Source organism: Hippocampus bargibanti, linkage group LG04 (assembly GCF_051943395.1).
Source record: "Hippocampus bargibanti isolate YZ-2025 linkage group LG04, ASM5194339v1, whole genome shotgun sequence".
Classification (NCBI taxonomy): Eukaryota; Metazoa; Chordata; class Actinopteri; order Syngnathiformes; family Syngnathidae; genus Hippocampus; species Hippocampus bargibanti.
This window is the reverse complement of record NC_142737.1, coordinates 12,102,020-12,124,866: the sequence shown is the minus strand read 5'-3', so window position 1 is coordinate 12,124,866 and position 22,847 is coordinate 12,102,020. Positions and strand designations below refer to the sequence as shown.

Below are 22,847 nucleotides of genomic sequence, written 5' to 3'. Positions count from 1 at the left end.
AAACCACACGTTTCTCAGATTTCTCATAGCAACACATTTAGTGTACCTTCTGCCTTGTAATAGAGGAACGCGTAAGTGTTCTGTCTGTCAACATAAATTTCTGGCATTGACTGAGGAAAGATATTTGAATAAATACATTAATTTTCAGATTAATTGAGTCATGTGGTTGTCTGTGTATGTGTATGGTTATGATGTGGGGGTATTGTAATTTGAATCGACATTTTTTGGGCGCTCAGTGGGTCTTAAACCCACAATACCTGGACAGAATTCAGATAAATTAGTCGTTAATTGGTTCCTCGAGACTCGCTGCTGCTATCTCGTGGTTTTTATGGGCCGTTTATTTTCTGCCATTCAGCATTTTTAGAACAGGTGAACGTCCATACGCAACTTCTTAATAACAATGGCTAGAAAACGGCGAAAGGAATGCTACCGTTCTTCCCAGTTTAGTTCCACAGTTATCCGTGTCCAACGTTTACAGTGCGACCCTGCAAGGCATTCAGTCACCCTACCCGATCCACCTTTAAAGCATTGGAACAGAAGGAGCTGTTCCAATGAAGCTTTGTTTTGGAGAAATGCTGAATACAAGAAAAAAAAGTTCGGAAAAAATATGTCAAAAGAAATGATCTGCTTAAAACACAACTTTAGCATCAGTTGTAGTCTTTGGCATGTGACTCAGCATGATTCAGACTTGATCTTAGTTTTACTCCAGAGTGCTTTCTACTATCTTTGTGACTGCTTTGTTTCCTGTATATGGTAGTTGTCCATGCTAAGAGCTTTGTTACAGCTTCAGCTGTTGTTAAAGCGCTATATAAATCAATATATATCAATTGCATTGTATCCGGAATTGACCTTGTCAGTCCACAACTTTTGTATGATTACAAATGTACATTTTTTGGAATAAAGCCGCAACCTGCTTGTTGATAAATACAAACACCACCATACGATGTCACTTTATTTCAATGTTGGTCATGATGGTGGTGGTATTGAGAAGTATGCAATCAAAAATTGTGTTTGATTTAAAAAGTTTGAGAACCACTTCTCTAAGGGAAATGACGAAAATAAGATTGACACTCCTGCTTTGCATTTTAAACAAAGTTAAGTCAAGGGGACACACACAAGTGACACTGGAGACATAATTGAAGATTCCATTGAGACTCGGTGGTAAGGCCTTATCACATGTGATTAATTGCACTTCACTTCATGCAAAAACACAAACAAGACAAATGCAGTGTTTGTTCCGCACGGCCCCTGGAGGTCTGGATATTGCCTTGAAAAGGGGCTGGAGGAACTCATCATCCATACTCAACGATGGGGGCGTGAGGATGCTCCTTAACAGCACCATTCCACTATCGGTCGATTTTGACTCAACGGGTGACTTCTTTGTGTTCATCTTTCACATCCTGTTCGCCACCAGTGCGGTCCTGGTGGCCGGCTCGGTGGCCGTGGGCATCGCATCCAGCCGCTCGCTGCGCGTCCAGAATCGCTTCATTTTCATGCTCAACACCAGCGTGAGCGACACGTTGACCGGTTTCTCCGTCTACTATTTGGGCTTGTTCGATGTCCAAGAGGGTTACCCATCCAGAAACGGGACTTTCTATATATTGCCTTCCTTCCTCGGCGTCAACGTGTTGACCTTCCTGTTCGCCCAGTTCGACCGCTACCTGGCCGTGTGCCACCCGTTCTTCTATCACCGCTATATCAGTCGCTCGTTGGTGATCGGCGTGTGTGCTTTCTGCTGGATCTACACCTACTCCATCCTCACCGTGCAGAACATGGTGCCCATCTCCAAGGCGGCCCAGATCAATGCATTCGGGGTCATGACCCTGCAGATCATCGTGTTGGTCAAGGTCAGATTTGGCAAAAGTACAAGTACAGACACTTGTGCATGTGAAAAACAGATTGTTTAGAGTAACGATTTGACTACTGTAGTCTGCTGAACTAAAAGGTATAGACCAACGTTATATTTTTTTTATTTGACATTATCAATAGTTCTTATTTTATTTTGACTTTTAATTTTTAAATTTAATTTGATTTATTGAACTTTTAGGACTGCTTTGTTTGTTGTATTAGTTTTTTTGTGGTGCTTTGTCTTTGTTTTTTATTATTCTAGTATATCTGTAGTATAGTATAGTATAGTATAGTATAGTATAGTATAGTATAGTATAGTATAGTATAGTATAGTATAGTATCTTCTTTTCCTTTCGGCTTTTCCCTTCAAGGGGTTGCCACAGCGAATTAGTAACCTCCATCTTCATACGCATGAATAGTATAGTATAGCTATAATCTAGTATTATTATTTTTGTTGTTTTATTTTAAATAAAGAGCATTTGTCAAATGCAGGATAAAAAAGACAGGTCACAATAACTACAGTGCAAATAAACTAGTAAACTACAATTCTCAAATAACTTCAAGCTTCGTTGTTCCTTGCGGCTGTACAGTAACACCTGAACTGATGAAAGAAGTTAATTGAATGAGATGAAAAAAGGGCATTAAAATGTTTACATTTCTTTCATAAACAGAAAAATACAAAAATAAATAAACACACTGAAGATTTTCTTTAATTTTCATTTCGAGAAAAAAATTGTTGCTTTCTGTTATTTTATTCCTTTTCATAACAAACATGAAATTAATACTGTATGTATAAAATAAAGGAAACTCATCGTAAATGAATTATCATTCTACTGGAACGTTTGCAAATTTTAGGCGATTTCTACTCTTACTTTCATTATTGCTTTGCCTTGTCACGACGAGAGTTTTGAAGACGACATTTCGCGACGTGGTTGTCGCGATATTATAGAACGGCGTACCAAAAGTTATGGCTCGATTCGAATTTTTAAAAATCGAGGATTACCAACCGCCTCGGGTTGACAGGTATGTCAACAAAACAACGTTGTAAGTAAAATATACAAAATACAAAAGTTAGAAAGAGTAACATTTGTAGGTTATTTGTATTTCCCACTACTGACCAAGGTTCTGATGACCATCAAGCTGTATGTGATTGCCCGCAACCATCTTGCCCGAGAGCCGCCCAGCGCCGAAAGGGACAACAAGAGGGAGTCTCTGCGCATCATCGTTTTTGTCGTTATCTGCTTCCTGGCCCTGTGGTGCCCTTCTTTCGTCAACATCATTGTCAGGCAGCTCACCCGTACCGGGCTGCGCTTCCGCAACGAGGCCACCAACCTGTTCGCCATAATGGCGCGCCTCAACGCCTTGGTCACACCGGCTCTGTACATCTGGGGGAGCCCGGCCCTGAGAGGAGCCGTGTGGAGGCTCGTGTGGAAGCGGGTGTGTCCCAGACGGAGGGCCAGGTAACGCATAAACATTAACTATGACGACAGTTTCATTTCGCCTTCACTGTCATGTCTTTCTCTCCGTTTCAGAATCGATTTAACTCCCGAGGTGTGATGAAAGAAGGACGGCGAGCTTTTTTACGACGCACAGTTTTTTTTATGATTATTGTCGTTGTTTTCTGAATGAATGATCTTAGTTTTGTTTTGTGATTTCTACTTTCTTTGTTATTCATAATTGTTTCATTGATGTATATATTATATTTGCTCCATGTACAGAATTTTGTGTACAGCGATGGTTGTTGTGCTCTGTAAATACAGTTGAGTTGATACAGTATGTAGTATCGATAGTTTTGATTATCCATCCATCAATTTTCTAATCCGCTTATCCTCTATTTATATCTTGAATTTATATATAAAAAAATCACTCATGAAGTGTGCATATTCACTGGTTGGGTTTGGTACCTCTAAAAAGGTTAAGGAACCAGTGCACTCTAGACTAGACTAAAGGCTGGAGGAAGCCCACATACCACTCAGTACTACAGCACCAACATTTGGCAACAACTGCAGTGAAGACAACATTCTCACTCACATACACATATACTGTATGTACAATTTACAGTTTTTGAATAAACTTAACATAAATGTTTTCATAATGTGGTATGGAGTCAACTGAAATTGTGCTGCCCTGGATCTACTCGTAGATTAGAGAATGCACTGGTGAGGAGTACATACATTATTTTTCACAAAATCTTCATAGTCTGTTCAAGCTTGCAAAGAACTTGGCAATTCTGAACATATCTATCGAGAACTGTATTGATGGTAAAGTGGTGTATCTAGTGATGCATAGTTAACAATGTATTTTCACATTATTTTATAGGTAGAGATGTTAGAGAGGCAATTGAACACCTAAAATAGACTGTTTGTAAGAAAATAATCTGTTTTAAATTAGATATCAAGTAGACAGGATGAACTTAATACAACTAGGTAGAGATGTTTTTTTCAATGTTCCATCTTTTTTTCCAATGCTGCTGGGCTCAAATTGTTCTTCAATGGCCAACGTCTACCTATTGAACGCTTCTGTGGATGGCAATATATGACTGTCTTCTCGGATTTACACAGCTTAATTCTTTCTCGTTGGACCTGTAATGAGTTGATAAAATAGAAATAAAACACATCAAACTGACTGTTTGAAGAAACAAATCAGATATTAGGGGCAATGTATGAGTGTCTTGGCACGAGTTGTGGATGACAAAAACTTTGACTGAATGTTCTCATTTTGAATTCATCAGCGTGACACTTTATCCTGGTTTTTAAATGACTGAAAGTGCATATGAATGTGGCGCTTGTCCTACTGTGAGGACTCTTTCTAATCACCCTGTTTTTAACCTCACTTTTGTGACATTGTATCTGAAACTCAAATTTTGGCTCATATGTCAAACTAAAGGGAAAAAAAACACACAATAAGTACCAAAATGAATACAGACAAAAGTAAAAGAGAGCAAAATATTTATTGGAGGGGCTGATGCACAACCTACAAATAATAGCAGCATAAGTTGCCCAGTAATTGCTGGCTGTTTTTACATAAATAAATAAATATAAATAATGAATGAATGAAAAAAGTTCTAGCGGCAGATTGTCAGTGTGAAATGGTGCCATTTCATAGAAAAATATATTTCACTGTGCTTCTGACATGTGACAGATAGGGGAAGACATTAGACAGCACATTACATTTGTCCATTCAGACCACTGGCTCCAGGCCGACTGGACCAGCAGGTCCCGGGAGCGAGCCCTCAGGCTGCTGATCTTTTTGGTTAGCTGGGAGGGTTTGGAGCGTTTGGCCTGATATCAAGGAGGAGAATGAAAAGATGAATATTACAGAAGAATTCTTGGGGGAAAAAATATTAGTTAAGAAATTGTTGTCCGCATCGCACCTGTCCATCATTTCTGAGCCTGGATTCCACTTCGTGTTCCAGGGCAAAGAAGCTGTCAGGGCTGGACCAGCTGGATGGAGGTTGAATGGTCACACTTAAGTCGTATTCCAATTCTTGACATTTGACAATTTGAGGACTGTCTGGTTGAACTGTGCACAATACACGTGACATTTTTTAATGCAAACATATTAGTTCTGCATCTTAATGTCCATCTATCTAAAGCATATCTTAATGTTTATCTATATAAATCGATATGTATTTTTGTGTCTCACTAGCTAGCTAGCAAGTTCCTAACAAGCCAGCTAACTCACTAGCTATTGATCCTACAGTTTTTCCTCAGTCGTTTTGGTATATTTCTCAGATCAAAATGTATTTTTTTCAAAACTACGTGTCCAATTCTCAAATCATTGTCACTGCTGCACATACAAAAAGCAGCTTTTCATATTTTGGAACACGTTGCAAATGCTTAAATAGTATACAGTATGAATTGTAATAATGATAATGTTGCTTGGACTATATGAATCACATACACCACAGGTGTCAAAGTCAAGGCCCAGGGGCCAAATCCGGCCCGCCACATCATTTTTTTTTTTGGGCCCGCGAAAACAAATCAAACGTGTGAAATTCCATGATGCTTGCTAAAATCCTCACCTAAATTTCATATTCTTGGATGTAAACCATAACAACAATCATTATTCTTGACTTCAGATTTGAAAACTAGTTATTGATTAATTTGTTATGCGCTCTATATGTAATATGTGGAGGGGATTAAACATTCTGGAAAAATTGAACTGTATAGTGCCACTTAGCAGTTTTTTTGACGACGATACTAGTGCAGCGTGTTCTACCGGAAACAAATTCCTTGTGTGTCCTACATACTTGGCAATAAAGATGATTCTGATTCTGATTCTGATTCTAATGACTTCCCCAAATTCATAACGGCCCTCGAGAGGAAACCATAAGTACAATGTGGCTCGCGGCAAAAAATGACTTTGACACCCCTGACATACACCATGTAAAACACATTGTTAATGATGAAACATAATTTGTGTTTTAAAAAAATGAAATTGTGCCCTGTCATCAGTTGTAAAGACTCACTGATATTGCGTAGATAAAATTCTTTGGTCCTCCTGAGGAGGGACTCGTTTGCAATGGCTTCGGCTGTGAGTTCGAGCATGGTACTCTCCTCAGAATAAGGTGAAAGCGAGTGGCGCAGCTCAAAGTAGAGTCTGCCATCTTGTCTGTCAATAGTGCTGTTCACCCACCTGCACAAATCGCCTCCTTCACGGCTGCGGAACAAATTCAAGAAGAAAAGAGCAGAACATATCGTGTGAAATTTATCTATTCCAAGAAAGCGACACACAATGCATTTTGGGTACTTTGTTTGGTCTGAAAACTTCGTGTTGATCCGTGTTGATGGCAGAATTAGAAGGAAAACACATAAATAACGCGATGGTGAATCGTTGTGTGTTGCACCAAGACTTTTATTTGATATGAGCTGACACAAATTCCCAGCAGACAAATCATCCTATTTCCAACAGAGCTTGGGCGCCATCTTGTGTATTTTCTGGGATGCTACATTGCACTCCAGACATCTCAAAATGACGTCTCAAAATCATATTCGTAACTGGATGAGTAACAAGAAAGCATCTTCTCCGAATCTGAAGCTATTGTTTTGATTCTCAAGCAAGGCAAGACGTCTTAGCGTGACGTCACGAACAAGGGGGCGGGACCTTCTGAAACTGAAACTTTCTGAGATCATTTTGAAGTAGTTTTGGGACACTTTAAGTCATTTTTATTTGTGTTTTGCATATGACTGAAAATATCAGCCTGTGTGTTTTGAGTATTTTAGATGCTATAAAACGTTTTTCTGATGTGAGTTAGAAAACAAAAAAAATGGTGTCGGTTGTCCTTTTAGTGGAACATTTTCTTTCTAAATGTGTGAATTATATTTGAAAAATAGTGAAGGTATCTAATTCATTTTACATAAAATAGTGACGCTTTATTGCTGAAAATGTCTGAATGAGTTTGAATATGTGTTTACCCAGTTTTAGCCAAGAGTCAAAAGGATGTTTGTTTACCAATGTGGGCCCAGTCCAAGGCGCACAAGTTTATATTTTGTGTCGGTCCATGTACAGCTAAAAGTGCAGCTGTAAGACTTGGCACGACAGGTGAGGAAAGAATCTGTAAGATTCACAATTTTACCAATTAATAAAGAAAACCAATTATAGAATATCAGTGGGTTTTTTTTTACACGCATAAGGTCTTCTCACCGAATTCCTCCTCCTCCTCAGCCTGCAGCAGGAGATAAGTGGACATACTCTCCCCTCTGTTCCAGCATGTGTACTCTCCAAGCATGGGCCTGCCTACCTCCTTGATCAGTAGATTGGAACCAATCTTCTCCATCTCGTCCTGGTAATCTTCATCGATTTCCTTACCTCTAAATGTCCATCTGATTTCATCACTTTTGGATGCTATATCGCATGACAATGTGACAAAGGTATTTCTCTTTGCCACTGTGACTGCATGGACAAAAGAGAATCAAAAACACTACAGAGAAACTATCACTATGGATAAAATGTGAAAACATACATCTTTTTGGGAAGTTCTTAAATTCATTTGCTCCCATTGTTCCCCCCAGGCTGATGAGCAGAAGCCAGAATATACAAATTGATCTCTGAGGGAACAGAAGAAAAATATTAGCCATAAAATAATATGACAAACTGGGAAGGCCATTTACTTCCCAGATTATCATTGCCCACAACCATGAAAAACAGTCCTCTAATGTGCTTTACTTACCATTCTGGTGAAACTGTACTGAAAATTGATGAAGAGCAGAAGTCCAGTGGTTGTTGAAGATCATATGCATCAAGTGGTCTCTCTTTTTTTTATATGAATGCAAAAAAACAAGCGTCAGCATCATTCTTGCAGCCCTGTGTGGGAGTGAAGATAGAAACTGGGGAACATTGTAAACCAAAGAAGCAGTCAGTTGAGAGTGCCCTTCTACAATTAAGTACGACGAAGGAAAAAGAAGCGGGGTGATTTCAAATCAGATTAAAAATATAAATATACATCTGATAGTAAAAGGGCTTCTGTGAGTAAGGGATTGGTGTTACCCTTCAATGGTATACACCTTTTGATTTAAAAAAAAAAAAGGTTGTTTCCATGGTTAGAATCTGTAATTCGAGATGAATAGAATGCAATAAATAAAATAAAAATAACACACACACAGGACTGAAAATTAGTAAATATTTGTTGGGGGGAAAAAAAGAATTTTCGCCACATTTGACTGAAAAGATTTCCGCATAATGCCATGTAATTATTGTAATTCTCTGGGTAAGGATGGCAGAGGGGTGTCCCAAACAGGAATTTCCATGGTTGTTACTCATTCAATGGACAAGAGCAAACTGTTGGCATATGACATCATTAGACTTCCTCATACACGTTACAACTTCCTGGTGCACATGGAGAATAGTAGTTTCGTGTTGTGAACAGCAAGGCTGATTCTATGTAGCATAATTTTTATTTTCATTCAGTGATTACGTTAATATCAGGGTTAAGAGGGTTACTAATAATACTAATAAGACTACTACTACTACTACTAATAATAATAATAATAATAATAATACATTTTATTTTAAATCGCCTCAGGAACACTTTACAATAACAAAACAAACACAATAAAACCACAAAATATGTATTCCAATACAGTTACTGCTGCCCTGATAGAAAAATGAGAGAGAAAACATTGGTTAATGTAATATGAGCCCATACAATTTTAAACTGTCTGTATTTTGATATCAAACATGGTATCAAAGACAAAATAAATAAAATAATGACAATAATACATATCACTTATATTGTTAATGTAATACGAGCACTAAAATTTTAAAATGTCTGTATTATTTTGATATCAAACATGATATTAAAGACAAAATAAATAAAACAATAATAATAATACATTTAATTTATATTAGTAAATATGTTTCTGGTGAGGGTGGCCCGGTAGTCGAGTGGTTAGCACACCGGCTTCACAGTGCAGAGGTCGCCGGTTCGCGTCCCGGTCCGGCCTCGCTGTGTGGAGTTTGCATGTTCTGGCCCGGACCCGCGTGGGTTTTCTCCGGGTCCTCCGGTTTCCTCCCACACTCTAAAAACATGCATGGCAGGCAGATTGAACACTCGAAATTGTCCTTAGGTGTGAATGTGAGAGTAACTGTTGTTTGTTGTTTGGCAACCAATTCAGGGTGTCCCCAGCCTCGTGCCCGAAGACAGCTGAGATAGGCTCCAGCAACCCCCGCGACCCTAATGAGGAATAAGCGGTACGGAAAATGAGATGAGATGTTTCTGGTCTTCTGAATAGGTATGGTTTACTGGAATTTCAAATCGAAAACCCCAGAACTGTGAGACAGATATGCTAATCAGTAATCACTTGTTCGCAATGACACCCAGTTAGCAAGATTACCAGGATATACTGTATGCTATTAGCTAATTCGCTAACCATAGCTACTGAGGTTAACAGTTTATACTGTATAATATGAGCTAACTTATTTTAATATGATGATAACAATGATGGCCTGTGTTGACAAATATTTGTATTCTCAGTGACTAGCGCATATTTTTAATATGGTGTTTTAAAAATAAAGCAGTGGCTGATATGTGGTGTGAGCTAAAACATTTCAGAACATGCAAGCGTACAAGATAGCCTGCTGTTTGCACACGTAAGTCAAGTTTTTGTATGTTATATTGGGTTCGTTCTTGCTATAGCAAATTCAGATTTACTTTTTCATTTTAGATATATTTTTTAAAGAATTGTCATTTCTTTTGAAATTTGAGAAAATCTAAAACCAAAATCTTAATTGTTCAAACTAATTTTTTAAAGCAAATTAATATTTTTAGACTTATAGATTAAGTGGCTTATCAGACTTTTTAAATTATCCACAGTAACCCATGATTATTTATAATGATTAAATATTTAATTCCCCTCACGTCACTTTTGAGAAGCCTAACGCATCAAGCGGCCTGTGTCGTGGTCCAAATGGTGGTCACAAATTAGGCAGTTTAGTTTAATGAAAATTTTCTCGTCCCACAATTTTTTTAAGCAACAAACATGCTTTTTATGCCATGGTTGGGGTAATATTTAAAATATCGTATCCAGTCATTTTCTGGATTGCAGGTCACTGTAAATTTAAGATTATACTCACAAATAAATGAGTAGGTTGTTTTTGATAATTATGCATGACAAGAGATGTGTGAGAGTAGTGCCCCTCACTTAGTAAATATGCAGGTTTCGGTTTGTTCACATTTTCCTTTCTGTGGTTTTGTGATCTTCAGCTTGAGATACTGAAGGTCAGAACATTTTTTTTTTCGGCGAAACTTAACTTCCACTTTGTATCTGATTAGGTTGCAAGTGTAAAAAAAAAAGTGGATTTTCTTATTCGTCACTGTCACAGCCCTCTCTAAGATTGATTTTAAAATACTGCTGCATGCATTAAATGATGATGTTATTTTGTTTAAATGTCATCTTTATTCTGTGATTAGTTCCATTAGAGCATGTTAAGTATGTTGGCATCGCATGGCAAGAGTGGCCCCATCAAGAAAGACAACAGAACTGGTGAATTAAATATACATTTACTGCAGAATGACAGAGTTGTGTATTCGAGGACAGGAAGGATGACTTTTACGCATTTGATTTCAAATCAACTTGCCGCGGTGAGTTCAGTTTGTTTGTTGGGTTAATGTTAGTCCGCCTCATTCTTTGAAGCCTCATCGAAGTTCTCCACAAGATCTGAAATATGAGAGAGAAGTTAGGTGAGTCTCGGATTGTTGTACACTAACACAAAGTGAGGGCTATTCGGCTTCTGGGTGAGATCTAAAGGACAAGCGACGTCTCCGGACAAGTTGTGTCCATAATTTGTAAAATCACTTCAAATGACTTCGATTGAGCGTATTTTACAAAGATTCCACAGCATATAGCTATATTTTACGTTTTAAGACTCGCGCTGAATATTCAGGAAGTCTTGTTTTCGAGTTGATGACGATGCCTGACGTGACGTCACGTCTGGAATGCCCCTGACCGAGAAAGCGACACACAATGCATTTTGGGTACTTTGTTTGGTCTGAAAACTTCGTGTGGATGCCGAAATTAGAAGGAAAACATATAAGTAATGCGATGGTGAATCGTTGTGTGTTGCAGTCTTGGTGCAACACACAACGATTCACCATCGCTATTTGATACTAGTTGACACAAATTCGCAGCAGACAGATCAGCCCATTTCCAACGGAGCATGGGCGCCATCTTGTGCATTTTCCGGGACACTACATTGGAGTCCTGATGCCTCAAAATGATCCGGAAGGACTTCTTTAATCCATTGCAAACATGTATGCTTTCCTCCTCAGAACTATTTGAATCATATTCATAACTGAATGAGTAACAAGAAAGCATCTTCTCCAAATCTGAAGCCATTATTTGGATTCTAGAGCAAGGCAAAGACGTCCTGGCGTGACGTCACGAACAAGGGGGCGGGACCTTCTGAAACTCGCCATCTCCAAGGTCATTTTGAAGTAGTTTTGGGACATTTTAACTCATTTTTATTGGTGTTTTGCATTTGACTAAAAATATCAGCCTGCATGTTTTGGGTATTTTAGATGCTATAAAACGTATTTTCAACATGCATTTATCACAACGGGATGAGTGAGAGTGCGGGCAGCAGAGCTAAATGTTGCCAGTCACTGTGGCATCAATCAAAAACCTTTTGTGAAAGTTCTAATTCAGCTGCTTGGACGAGAACAGCGTTTTGTGCGTTATTGAGGATCAAATATATTACCTATGTCTCTTAATGCCGATAACAATTTGATCCTGAAATTGTAAACAGACGCCAACTATCTCTAAGTTTTTGTGAGTAGCAAATGTGCCATTGCTCACCGGGAACTTCATCATCCTCTTCTTCGACAGTGATCATGGGTCCTTTGCTCTCCCCGACTAAGAAAAAGAGAGACATTGTTGAGAGTGGACTCCAATAAGTGCAACAGAAGCGTTGAAAACATCTGTCATACTTGGTTTGGGCAGCGTCTCCGCTAATCGCCTGAGACTGGTGAGGCTATCTGCCCCCAGTTGGTTTAGAATTCCTGGGAGCATCTCTGTGAGCTGTTTGCTTTCGGCATGGCCCGTGATGGTGAAGGTGTTGGCCGCTAGGGATGCCTGCACCTTTGGGTTGTTGAAGTGGATAACTGTGCCCTGGTTTGTGAACATATTCACCTAGGAGAGAGTAGAACACTTTTTTTAATGCTATGCATTTGTGCCTCTTGATAGCATAGTCCAGTACACAAGAAACAAGTCCAGTACACAAAAAACACAACACAAATTGACACCCACACACACACACAAAAAGTAGTGTGGCTCTAATCACACATTTTTTTAATACAGGCACATTTTTGTATTTCACAAGGCAAATGTTTCCAAGCCTCACTCTATCATTCCTACCTCCTCAATTCCAGAAATATTGTTGACTCCCAACTTTTTGAGGGAGAACTGCAGCTTCTTGTCATCTGTTGTCGCAGTTCTGTGTAACACCTTCTTCTTTCTGCGAGCCGTACCCTACAAAAAGCAACAAGTGTGTCAGTTGGCGAAAGTTGTCTTAAAACCTAAAATGAAAACCGGCCTCGCATGTAGACCACAGATGCCAAAGTCAAGGCCGCGCACATCATTTTATTCGGCCTGTGAAAGCAGATCAAGCATGTCAAGTGCCATGATGCTTGCTAAATTCTGAACCAAAATTTCAAATTGTCCCATGTAAACGAAAATAACAGTCATCAGTTTGAACTTCAAATTTGTAAACTACTTATTCATTAATTTGTTCTTCACTCTATATGTAACATATGGAGATGAAACCCTTGATGTCGACCAACTGACCTTGCCACCTATGCGGACCTGCGCCTGCAGTTTGGCAAGCTTCTCCTGGTTCATTATGGACTCCTTCATCTGAGATTAGAAAAAAAAATATTTAAATCAGCAAAGACTGAAGGAAGTACAGTGAAACACACAAGTTGGTTATTTGCATCACCCGTTCCACAGGTTTTGATAAAAACCACCAAAACGGCACGTTACCTTTTGAGACAACTCCAAAAACAAAATTAAAATCGTGACATCTCTTTGAAATACATCGTTGTTTTTTTTTTTTTTTTGGGGGGGGGGGGGGGGGGGGGGGGTTATGAGATCTGCAGTGACGGTGAATTTTCAACCATGAGATTCTCTCAAATCGCACTAGATTTTAGAAGGTTCAGCTGTCGCACACACAAAAATAGACAAAGACTAAACTTTTGACCAAATCCACCACGATCATCTCACATGCATTTATCTATTTCTACTAACCTTACACTGCTGAGTGTCAAAGGTCAATATTATTAAGCTTACAACGTTTCGAGCGATGATAAATTGAATGTTACTTATCAGTCTTGCGTGTAGGAAACCTAATGGATAGCCACCCTAAGCTAATAGGCTCGCTAAGGCCTGTTCAAGTAGACATTAGCTGATGTCTAGTGGTTGCATTACTATTTTAAAAACTCTAGCGATTAAATATTTCCAAGCATAAAACGTAATAACACGATAAGAGGTTTGATTACTTGATAAAGTATGGAATTTTGTAAACTCACCTGTGAGTGTGTATACACGCGCCTCACACAATTGATAGCGCGAGACAAAAAGGTCCGAAGCCGGAAATGACGCTTCCAATAAGCCTCCTCCCAGAAAGATTTTATTAAAACATATTAAATTGAAACCATATCATACTTTTTGATAACATAAAGTACACAAAGTAATAACTAAATTACACATTAAATAATATGCACTGTTTTTTAATTAAAATTACAAATTGTAGCTTCAATGAACAATAAAGGTTTTTACTAAATGAAACGGAAGTGAATATTGTCACCGTGATGGCCGCCTCCATAACAGCTTGTGGCAACGTGATAAACTGTTTTGATACCTAATGTTTTCTTCATCTATTTAGACGAGTTTCATATTCTGTAATTTTAAGATCTATATTTAAGGAGTATTTAATCCCACTGGACTTTAAAAGGTAAAGTACCATTGCGGTTTTTCATCGCGAAGTTGAACGCGCTAACTTAAATCTCTTAGCATGTTGGCTCACGTTTTGTGGTTTTGTTATCACAGTTGTGTTGCCGTGATCTTTTCAAGAAATGTATTCCTTATTTAAACATATTTTATTCGCCACTCACAAAAATGGTGGAGCAATACAGTCCTGCCAACAGGAAAACAAGATGAAATGTCTTTTCAACAAACCCTTATTAGCCGACTTGTTAGAATGGTTTGTCATCACTTCAACGGTTGATTACCCTAACTCACCATGTCAAATATACATCAGCAGGCAGAGTACTTTGTGACTAAAAGGAACTACGCAATACAGAAATGGCTTCATTCAAACCAACAAAAATTCCGGTTTATCCGAAACTTGGAGAGAAAGTCACACAAGACACTCTTTATTGGAAAAATTACAAGGTGAGTGTCTCCAGGTGTAGTTATTAGACATGGTAATACACAGTGTATGTTCTATATTTTTTTTGATTCCCAGTTGTGATACTGTATTCTCTGTTTTTCCTTAAATAGGCTCCAGTCCAGATAAAAGAATTTGGATCAGTCACAAATATTGACGTATCTCCTGTGGCCCCACATAACTTTGCTGTGACGGCATTTACACGAGTATGATTGATTGTATTTTCCAGGATGCACTTATCATTTTATAATACCATACGATGTAGCATTTATTTAAATGGTTTATTTCCTCCCTCTCACTTTCAGATCCACATTTATGGCCCATTCTCCCAGGAGCCTGTGAAGTCGTTCACACGGTTTAAGGACACTGCATACTGCGGCAGGTTCCGTTCAGATGGTCAGCTCCTCGTGGCAGGATGCGAGGATTCGGTTGTGCAGCTGTTTGATGTCAGTGGCAAGGTGGCACTCAGGAAATTCACAGGACATACAAAGTACATACTTGTTTTTCTTTTTTTCTTCTCTTTCTTTCATCTCTAATGATGAATTTACAAGTGCACAAGCTTGGTATCTCCTGTTCATGACACATGCACGTCTTATCCCCTTGGCATTTAAATCCACTCAGGGCTGTACACGTGACAGACTTCACCTCGGATCGGTACCAAATCATCAGTGGGGCGGACGACTACACTTGCAGAGTTTGGGACATCCCCAATGCGACAGAGCTCACCACCTACCGGGAACATACAGATTACATTCGCTGTGGCGTCACCAGCAAACTCAACAGGGATCTCTTCATTACGGGTGGTTAAATCGTAACAAAGCAAAAGCTAGTACAGCATGATGACAACTACAAAATGTGACAATTTTTATATCTTCCCCACAGGTTCATATGACCACTCACTTAAACTGTTTGATGCCAGAGTTGACAAGTCTGTAATGACTATGGATCATGGCCAGCCAGTCGAAAGTGTGCTTCTGTACCCTTCGGAAGGACTTCTTGTCTCAGCAGGTATGTACCATATTTTCATGGCCATCTAGCACACCATATTAAAAGGCATAGCGTCAGTTACGGCTGCTATTTCTGTATTTAACACATACACAAGATTTTGGATTGGAATACCCTTTTTTAGTCTCAGTGGATAAATTTACATTTCATATTAGCAAAGTTATGAAAGGAAGATGAAAGGAAGAAGTAGAAAAACAAAATACAGGAGCTGCTGGAAAGGCAGCCACTCTCTCTGCGCCATCTTGAAGTCAAAACAACAAAATAATATGACAATACAAAGACAGTCATTCAATCTTAAGCCCTTTCTGCACCCTCTTTGTTGCATGAAGCAGTTTTCGATGAAAGAGAAGAGGAGCAAAGTGTCCTTTTCATCAGTGGATCAGAGACGTTATTGTATTACCGGATGCTAGCGTGGTAAAAAAAAAATATGGTAGCCTGCATGCGCTGGATCGTATTTTTTAAAAAAGGCAGCAGGACCAACACTGATTTTGGTTGTCCTTTATTGAAGAATTCAACAATGTGCTCACATAATTTTTATACTAATAATAGTACTACTACTACTACAATAATAATAATTATAATACATTTTATTTTGATCAGTCTTCATCCTCAATTGCGTCAGAGTCCTTCCGTATCTGAAATGTATGAATGTGCAAGTTCAAAACCAAACACACCAAGTTCCCTTGCGTGATTATCAGTCAGTGTCATTGCCGTGCACCTCAGAGCTTTTGAGAAAGCTCGAATAATTGTGCAAGCAGACATGTTAGCTCATACGTTTACAACTCCCTCACAAATTGGGGCTCAACTTGCCCAGTGGCGCCTCACAGTATTTAGAAACCATCTTCTTATTAGTTGCCCCGTCCGTCCACGTAAGACATTTAAGTAATTCACTGTCATTTGTGAATATACTCGGGAATCGAAAATATGACGTAGAGCCCCATTCCCGAATTTGTTTTGGTTTTGTTTTTTCTTATTTGGGTGAGAATAAAGCACTGACCAGACCTCTGGTAATGTGTTTTTCCCTTCCACAAGGGGCAGCTTTTTCCTTTTTTTCCCCCATGTTAACGCTTTGTTCCATCTTCAGCTGTTGTTAAAGCACTACATAAACCAATATGTATGTATTGCATTGTATTTTGGACAGCCGCCCTCATTTCAAGCTCATATAACTCCAGACCCATATAATTTAGGAATTCACTTTTTTTCCTGATGAAAGAAGAGAGTCTCAGGTTTCTTATGCTGCATTGAATGTTTATGTCGTCCTAAAACTCAACATTCCTGCCATTCGAGTGACAATTTTTTGCATATGTCTGGCAGTGAATGAGTTAAGTGCAACTATTGGTCGAAAAAGGTGGTAGTGGGTGTTCTGTCAAAAACTGGAGCGTTGGGAAGCCTCAACCACGGCCACTACTACTGCTACTACTACTACTACTACGACTACTACTACTACTACTACTACTGTAATTTGCTGATATTTCCAGGGGGGCGATATGTCAAAGTGTGGGATCTGCTGAAAGGCGGCCAGCCCTTGGTGTCACTGAGGAACCATCACAAAACTGTCACCTGTTTGTGTCTGAGCAGCAATGGCACAAGGATGCTGTCAGGTTCTCTGGACAGGTACTTAAACTATGACTTGCACTTGACACAATAATGTTCTAAAAGCCAATATATGGGTGCTTTTTTTGTGGGTGCACTTTTAGTTAACATTTTTGTCTATTTAGGCACGTGAAGGTGTATAACACAACCAACTACAAAGTGGTGCACAACTTTGACTATGCAACCTCCATTCTCAGTTTGGCTTTGGCTGTAAGGAAATTAAAACAACACTTCATATTTAAGTCAGAAGTTGTCATCAGTGCCTGTAATCTATTTTTGGCTTGTTATTTTTCTTTATAGCCAGATGATAAGACAATCGCTGTGGGTTTGACCAACGGTATTCTGAGCATCAAACACAGGAAAAACCCTGAAGAGTCAACTGAACTTTCAGGTCAACATCGTCGACGACCGGCCTATCGTGTGTTTGTCAAAGGGAAGAACTCCATCCCTCAACAGGTATGCATTATTGGGATTTTGTTGTCTATTTTTTGTTATTTTTTAAATTAGAAGTAGCAAGTAAATGGTTGGATAACATGGCTATTATAAAAAAAATATTTTCACTAATTCACTGCCAGACAATCCAAAAATGTGTCCACTCCAGTGCCAGGGTTTTTGTCATTTTTACTCAAATTACAGGATACACAGAATATTGTGTTTTAGGACTACATAAACATTCAATGCAGTGTAAGAAACCTTAGACACTTCTTTCATCAGAAAAAAAAGAGTTAATTCCCAAGTTATATGGGTTTGGGGTTATCTGCGCTAGAAATGGGGGCGGCTGCACAAAGGTCAAATTCTGCCCCCTCGTCGGAGGAAAAAACATTGCCACAGGTCTGACCAGAACTTTATCAGCACTCCCTCCCCCCAAGCGAAACCAGAACAAATTCGGGAATGGTGCTCTCTGTGTCATGTTTTTCAATTCCTGAATAAACTTGGAATGGCAGTGAATTAGTTAATTGCTCTCGACATTGGCCCGAACTAAATTCAAGTGTATTTGAAAAGCACTTCATAACAACCAACCCTGTATACAAATTGGTTTACACGGCTAAAAAAATAATAATCCATACAACAATGAACAATAAAACAATAACAAAGGCAGTCGAAAGGAGACATGTTAGCTCAAGCATCCTCAATCCATTCACAAATTGTGGCGTAACTCACCCGGCCGGCCCTGCTTCCTCCGTCTTAGTAAAGCTGTAAAATGTAAATACAGTGTCATCCAAGCTTTGCTTTCCTCCATAGAGTTGGTCTTTCTTTTTCCCCCAGGATGATTATCTTGTCAGTAAACCCGTGAAACAACATCTACAAAAATATGACAAACATCTGAAGACATTTAGTGTTTCCAAGGCTCTGGATGCAGCTTTGGAGGTATGTCTTTTCGCTTGTCATTTGTCTGTCTGTATTTCTTTCCAAAATATATCACATAACATGTTTGCTTGGATTGCAGCCATGGAAGAGACACAAGAAGCCTGAAATTGCAGTCACTGTTATAAAGGACTTGGATCGAAGAGGAACTTTGAAAAATGCACTAGCAGGACGAAATGAACAGGGAGTCTCTCACCTCCTCAACTTTTTAATCGGGTGAGACTATTGCACCATATGTTAAAGGACAACCGACGTCTCCGGACAAGTTGTGTCCATAATTTGTAAAATGGCTTCAAATGACTTCTACTGGGCGTATTTTAATAAAATTCCACCGCATATAGCTATATTTTACATTGTAAGACTCGCTCTGAACATTCAGGAAGTCTTGTTTTTGAGTTGGTGACGAGTCCTCGCGTGACGTCAGAAAAGGACCGCCTCCTGACCGTAAAAAAGACGCATTGTAGCGACTTTCCATCACGTCAATGTATTTTGCTGTATGTTTTTTTTTAAACCGTGTGTTACATCCAAAAGCCGCCAGCAGATGGAGTCCAAGCTCCATTGAAGGAATATATCAGCCTGTGGAAACGGGCTGATTCATTCCTCACAGCTCGGTGGCCATTTTATTGCCTCTTTTTGGGTGAGACATTCCCCCCACCCGTTTGCCTCAAAATGACACGGAATAAATTCTTTAATCGATTGCAAACATGTATGGTTTCCTCTTCAGGACTACAGTAAAGTCTCGTTATATCGATATCGGTTATATCGATAGTCTCGCTTATTACGATACTATTTCTATGCACGCACGGAGAAAATTACATGCGCGCAGGGTCGGATATATCGATAGTCCCGGTTATATCGATATTTTTCGGACTCCCTAGAATATTGATATAACGAGACTTTACTGTATTTGAATCATATTCATAACTGAGTGTGTCACAAGAAAGCAATGCAAGACGTCTTGGCGTGACGTCACGAACTGGGGGCAGGACTTTCTGAAAATGCCCAATTCGCAGCTCAATTTTTTGCAGATTTTGGACACTTTTAGTCATTTTTATTGGTGTTTTGCTTTTGACTAAAAATATCATACTGCGTGTTTTGGGTATTTTAGATGGTATAAAACGTTTTTCTGGTGTCAGTTAAAAAACAAAAAAGTGATGTCGGTTGTCCTTTAAGTTTACTACATGTAGACATCACTCTTGCATTAGCCAACTATAATGGCAGTTCAGAATAGAGCCCAGTGAGGGCAAAAATTAAAATATGCTAAGTCAATATAATTGTCTTGCATTTATGTAAATAATTGCTTGTGGTTTCCTTTCTTTTATCTTCTCCAGGAACCTGGTTGACCCCAGGTTCACTCCCGTCCTCATCATAGCAGCTGAGATGATACTGGACATTTATGGATCAGTCATTGGTCAATCGTCCATCGTGGACCGCCAGCTTTTGCGTCTCCAGGATCTGATGGAGAGAGAAATTAACTACCAGGAAGATCTCCTAGGAGTACTGGGTATGTTGGAGACTGTGTTTGCCTCCCATCTCACGAAGAAGGAGGTGCCCTGCCTGGGTCTGGACGGATCCAATGGCCTGGCCAGTGGAAAGACATGTGCCTCACAACCTCGGTTCCAGGCAACCTGATGTAACCTAAGGTGGAATGTAACCCTGAAAAGCTTGTATTGAAACATCCAATCAGCCTGAATTTGCCTCATGTTACTGGCAACACGTGGCTCCATCAGATAATCGGTTGGGTTCATATTTCAGGAACTTCAATTGCTCACATTTTAATAAAATGTGTTTTCCTGAACAAGGATTCTCATGAGAAAAAGTGTTTTAATTATTTTTCTGAGTATTTTAATTACACTTCAATTGTTATTGTATGAGTGGAAATTTGTCAATGGCCGGATGATGTTTTTATATTGTATCCGTTTAGAAACATTTATTCAGAATGAATAAATAAACATTTGCAATCTTGGAACCTGCTCAGTATTTGATAAGTGGCATTCGGCATGGACCTACCTCACAGCTTGAACATTTATCATCTGCACAAGGAGATAATTTCCACAATTCTAATAATTCACTACTACTTATAATGGTTGGGGAGTACCAGACACAAGGTATCGGTATCAGAAACCTTTAAGAGGACAACCGACGTCTCCGGACAAGTTGTGTCCATAATTTGTAAAATGGCTTCAAATGACTTCTACTGAGCGTATTTTACAAAGATTCCACCGCATATAGTTATATTTTAAGTTTTAAGACTCGCGCTGAATATTCAGGAAGTCTTGTTTTTGAGTTGGTGACGAGTCTGTACAGGACGTCACTGAAGGAACGCCTCTGACCAAAAAAAAAGACACATTGTAGCAGTCCTTCCCATCACATCAATGTATTTAGCTGTACTTGTTTGGTCTGAAAACCTCGTGTTGCACTAAAAAGCTGCCAGAAGAGTGCTACCAAGCTCCATGGAAGGAATTTATCAGCCTGTGGAAACGGGCTGATTAATTCCTCACAGAAGCTTGGACGCCATTTTCTGCCTCTTTTTTGGTGATCCATTTCCCCCCAATGTTGCCTCAAAATGGCACGGAATAAATTCTTTAATCGATTGCAAACATGTATGCTTTCCTCTTCAGAACTATTTGAATCATATTCATAACTGGATGTGTAACAAGAAAGCATATTCTCCGAATCTGAAGCCATTGTTTTGATTCTCCAGCAATGCAAGACGTCTTGGCGTGACGTCACGAACTGGGGGCGGGACTTTCTGAAAATGCCCAATTCGCAGCTCAATTTTTTTGCAGATCTTGGACACTTTAAGTCATTTTTATTGGTGTTTTGCATTTGAATAAAAATATCGTACTGCGTGTTTTGGGTATTTTAGATGCTATAAAACGTTTTTCTGATGTCAGTTAGGAAACAAAAAAGTGACGTTGGTTGTCCTTTAATCGTCCTACAATGGGGAAATGTGCATCGTGACGATACTGGCCTTATTTTAAGGTATCTGCTCTTGTGGAGACTGGTAACACCAACCAATGTTACAAATCAACAACTTTAGTTCCAATATGCCCCTAATGTGTGAAGGAAGATGAAAAAAATGTGTCCAAAAATTGCGGATGTTTTACAGGGGTAATATGAGTGATGATATTTGCTATATCAAATGGCTTGTTATGTATTGTCATGAGATTTCACATAGCTATAAGCGTAACAATTCCAACATTTGCAATATCAGTTGCATCACAAATACACTTGGCAACCAAAGAGCCACTGTCGCCCCTCCACAACAATGGATTTCCGTGATAAATGCAGTACCGGGTGTTAGCCTTAGGGGTCACTGCTACCCAAACCACCACTTTTGTTTGACAAGTGAGGAAGTGTCAATTAGCGCTCAAAGAACAGGAGGTTGCGGGTCTGTGGTGTCGTCAGTCCTCACTCCCCCTTTAAATGTCACACGCCGAGAAAACCTGAAGTTATTTGCTCGACCACGTGAATTATTAACAAAAAGAAAAGGAATGGAGCCTTTGCTGGCTTACTCGTATCTTTGAAGAGGACTGTCGTATTTCTGACTGCTATTTCTTTGGTCTTGCTCACGGAAAGGTAAGTACACACCATCAATGTTTCTATATATTTTTTTATTTTATCTTTTACCTGAAATAACACACACAGACACACACACACACACACACACACATATATATATATATATATATATATATAAATATATATATATATATATATATATATATATATATATATATATATATATATATATATATATATATATATATATATATATATATATATATATATATGCACGTATAGTATAGAAAAAAGTGCTCATATACCTGTCGTGAGACCAATGACTGATCTATAATTACGTTGCAAAAAAATAAAACCCAGCATGCTATGCGGACTTTACATTGTGTTATTCCTACTGCTGTAAAAGTGAAATTTAATTGAGTTTTGCAGAGATAAAAAAAGCTCCTAAATTGGACTAAAAACAGATTTTAACCATGCATTACTGAAATCCTATATTTTCCTGTAAATGTACATACGCGCGCTTGCACACGCACGCACGCACACACACACCCACGCACAACAATGTCATACATGTAAGTTTCAGAAATCATAAATCGGAAGCTTTTCATACTGGCGACTCCGTAGTACGT

At 39.0% G+C, this 22,847-nt stretch overlaps 5 protein-coding genes across 8 annotated transcripts in view; 3 read left to right on the top strand and 2 right to left on the bottom strand.

The window, feature by feature from the left end:
• Positions 1 to 619: 619 nt before the first annotated feature.
• LOC148899018 (sphingosine 1-phosphate receptor 3-like) lies at positions 620 to 3,312 on the top strand. The gene is made up of 2 exons (XM_088995468.1): positions 620 to 1,847; positions 2,971 to 3,312. The coding sequence occupies exons 1-2, from the start codon at positions 1,224 to 1,226 to the stop codon at positions 3,310 to 3,312; spliced, it is 966 nt and encodes a 321-aa protein (XP_088851594.1). The 5' UTR covers positions 620 to 1,223.
• Positions 3,313 to 4,964: 1,652 nt separating this feature from the next.
• il12b2 (interleukin 12B 2) lies at positions 4,965 to 8,882 on the bottom strand. The gene is made up of 7 exons (XM_088994064.1): positions 8,021 to 8,882; positions 7,814 to 7,898; positions 7,495 to 7,743; positions 7,303 to 7,405; positions 6,320 to 6,510; positions 5,222 to 5,370; positions 4,965 to 5,129 (listed from the first exon to the last, which is right to left on the bottom strand). The coding sequence occupies exons 1-7, from the start codon at positions 8,021 to 8,023 to the stop codon at positions 4,965 to 4,967; spliced, it is 945 nt and encodes a 314-aa protein (XP_088850190.1). The 5' UTR covers positions 8,024 to 8,882.
• Positions 8,883 to 10,830: 1,948 nt separating this feature from the next.
• Positions 10,831 to 13,938, bottom strand: LOC148899016 (transcription factor BTF3-like). The gene is made up of 6 exons (XM_088994065.1): positions 13,871 to 13,938; positions 13,131 to 13,199; positions 12,702 to 12,815; positions 12,275 to 12,476; positions 12,144 to 12,200; positions 10,831 to 11,006 (listed from the first exon to the last, which is right to left on the bottom strand). The coding sequence occupies exons 2-6, from the start codon at positions 13,197 to 13,199 to the stop codon at positions 10,960 to 10,962; spliced, it is 489 nt and encodes a 162-aa protein (XP_088850191.1). The 5' UTR covers positions 13,871 to 13,938; the 3' UTR covers positions 10,831 to 10,959.
• A 211-nt stretch (positions 13,939 to 14,149) lies between these two features.
• utp15 (UTP15 small subunit processome component) lies at positions 14,150 to 20,497 on the top strand. 2 transcript variants are annotated; one of them, XM_088994063.1, is made up of 12 exons: positions 14,150 to 14,295; positions 14,605 to 14,735; positions 14,844 to 14,936; positions 15,036 to 15,220; positions 15,352 to 15,530; positions 15,613 to 15,738; positions 17,214 to 17,349; positions 17,454 to 17,538; positions 17,629 to 17,784; positions 18,595 to 18,696; positions 18,776 to 18,909; positions 20,025 to 20,497. In XM_088994063.1, the coding sequence occupies exons 2-12, from the start codon at positions 14,646 to 14,648 to the stop codon at positions 20,323 to 20,325; spliced, it is 1,587 nt and encodes a 528-aa protein (XP_088850189.1). In that variant the 5' UTR covers positions 14,150 to 14,295; positions 14,605 to 14,645; the 3' UTR covers positions 20,326 to 20,497. The 2 variants fall into 2 exon arrangements, with proteins under 2 accessions (XP_088850189.1, XP_088850187.1); XM_088994061.1 differs by having other exon boundaries at positions 14,602 to 14,735.
• A 1,607-nt stretch (positions 20,498 to 22,104) lies between these two features.
• The window catches only part of arhgef28a (Rho guanine nucleotide exchange factor 28a), a 54,041-nt gene continuing 53,298 nt past the window's right edge, over positions 22,105 to 22,847 (top strand). For 2 of the 3 annotated variants that reach the window (XM_088994059.1, XM_088994058.1), the window contains exon 1: positions 22,106 to 22,275. The gene's annotated coding sequence lies outside the window, so the exon portion shown is untranslated. Of the gene's footprint in view, positions 22,276 to 22,847 lie in introns of all 3 variants that reach the window. The other variant, XM_088994057.1, reaches the window with a different exon arrangement.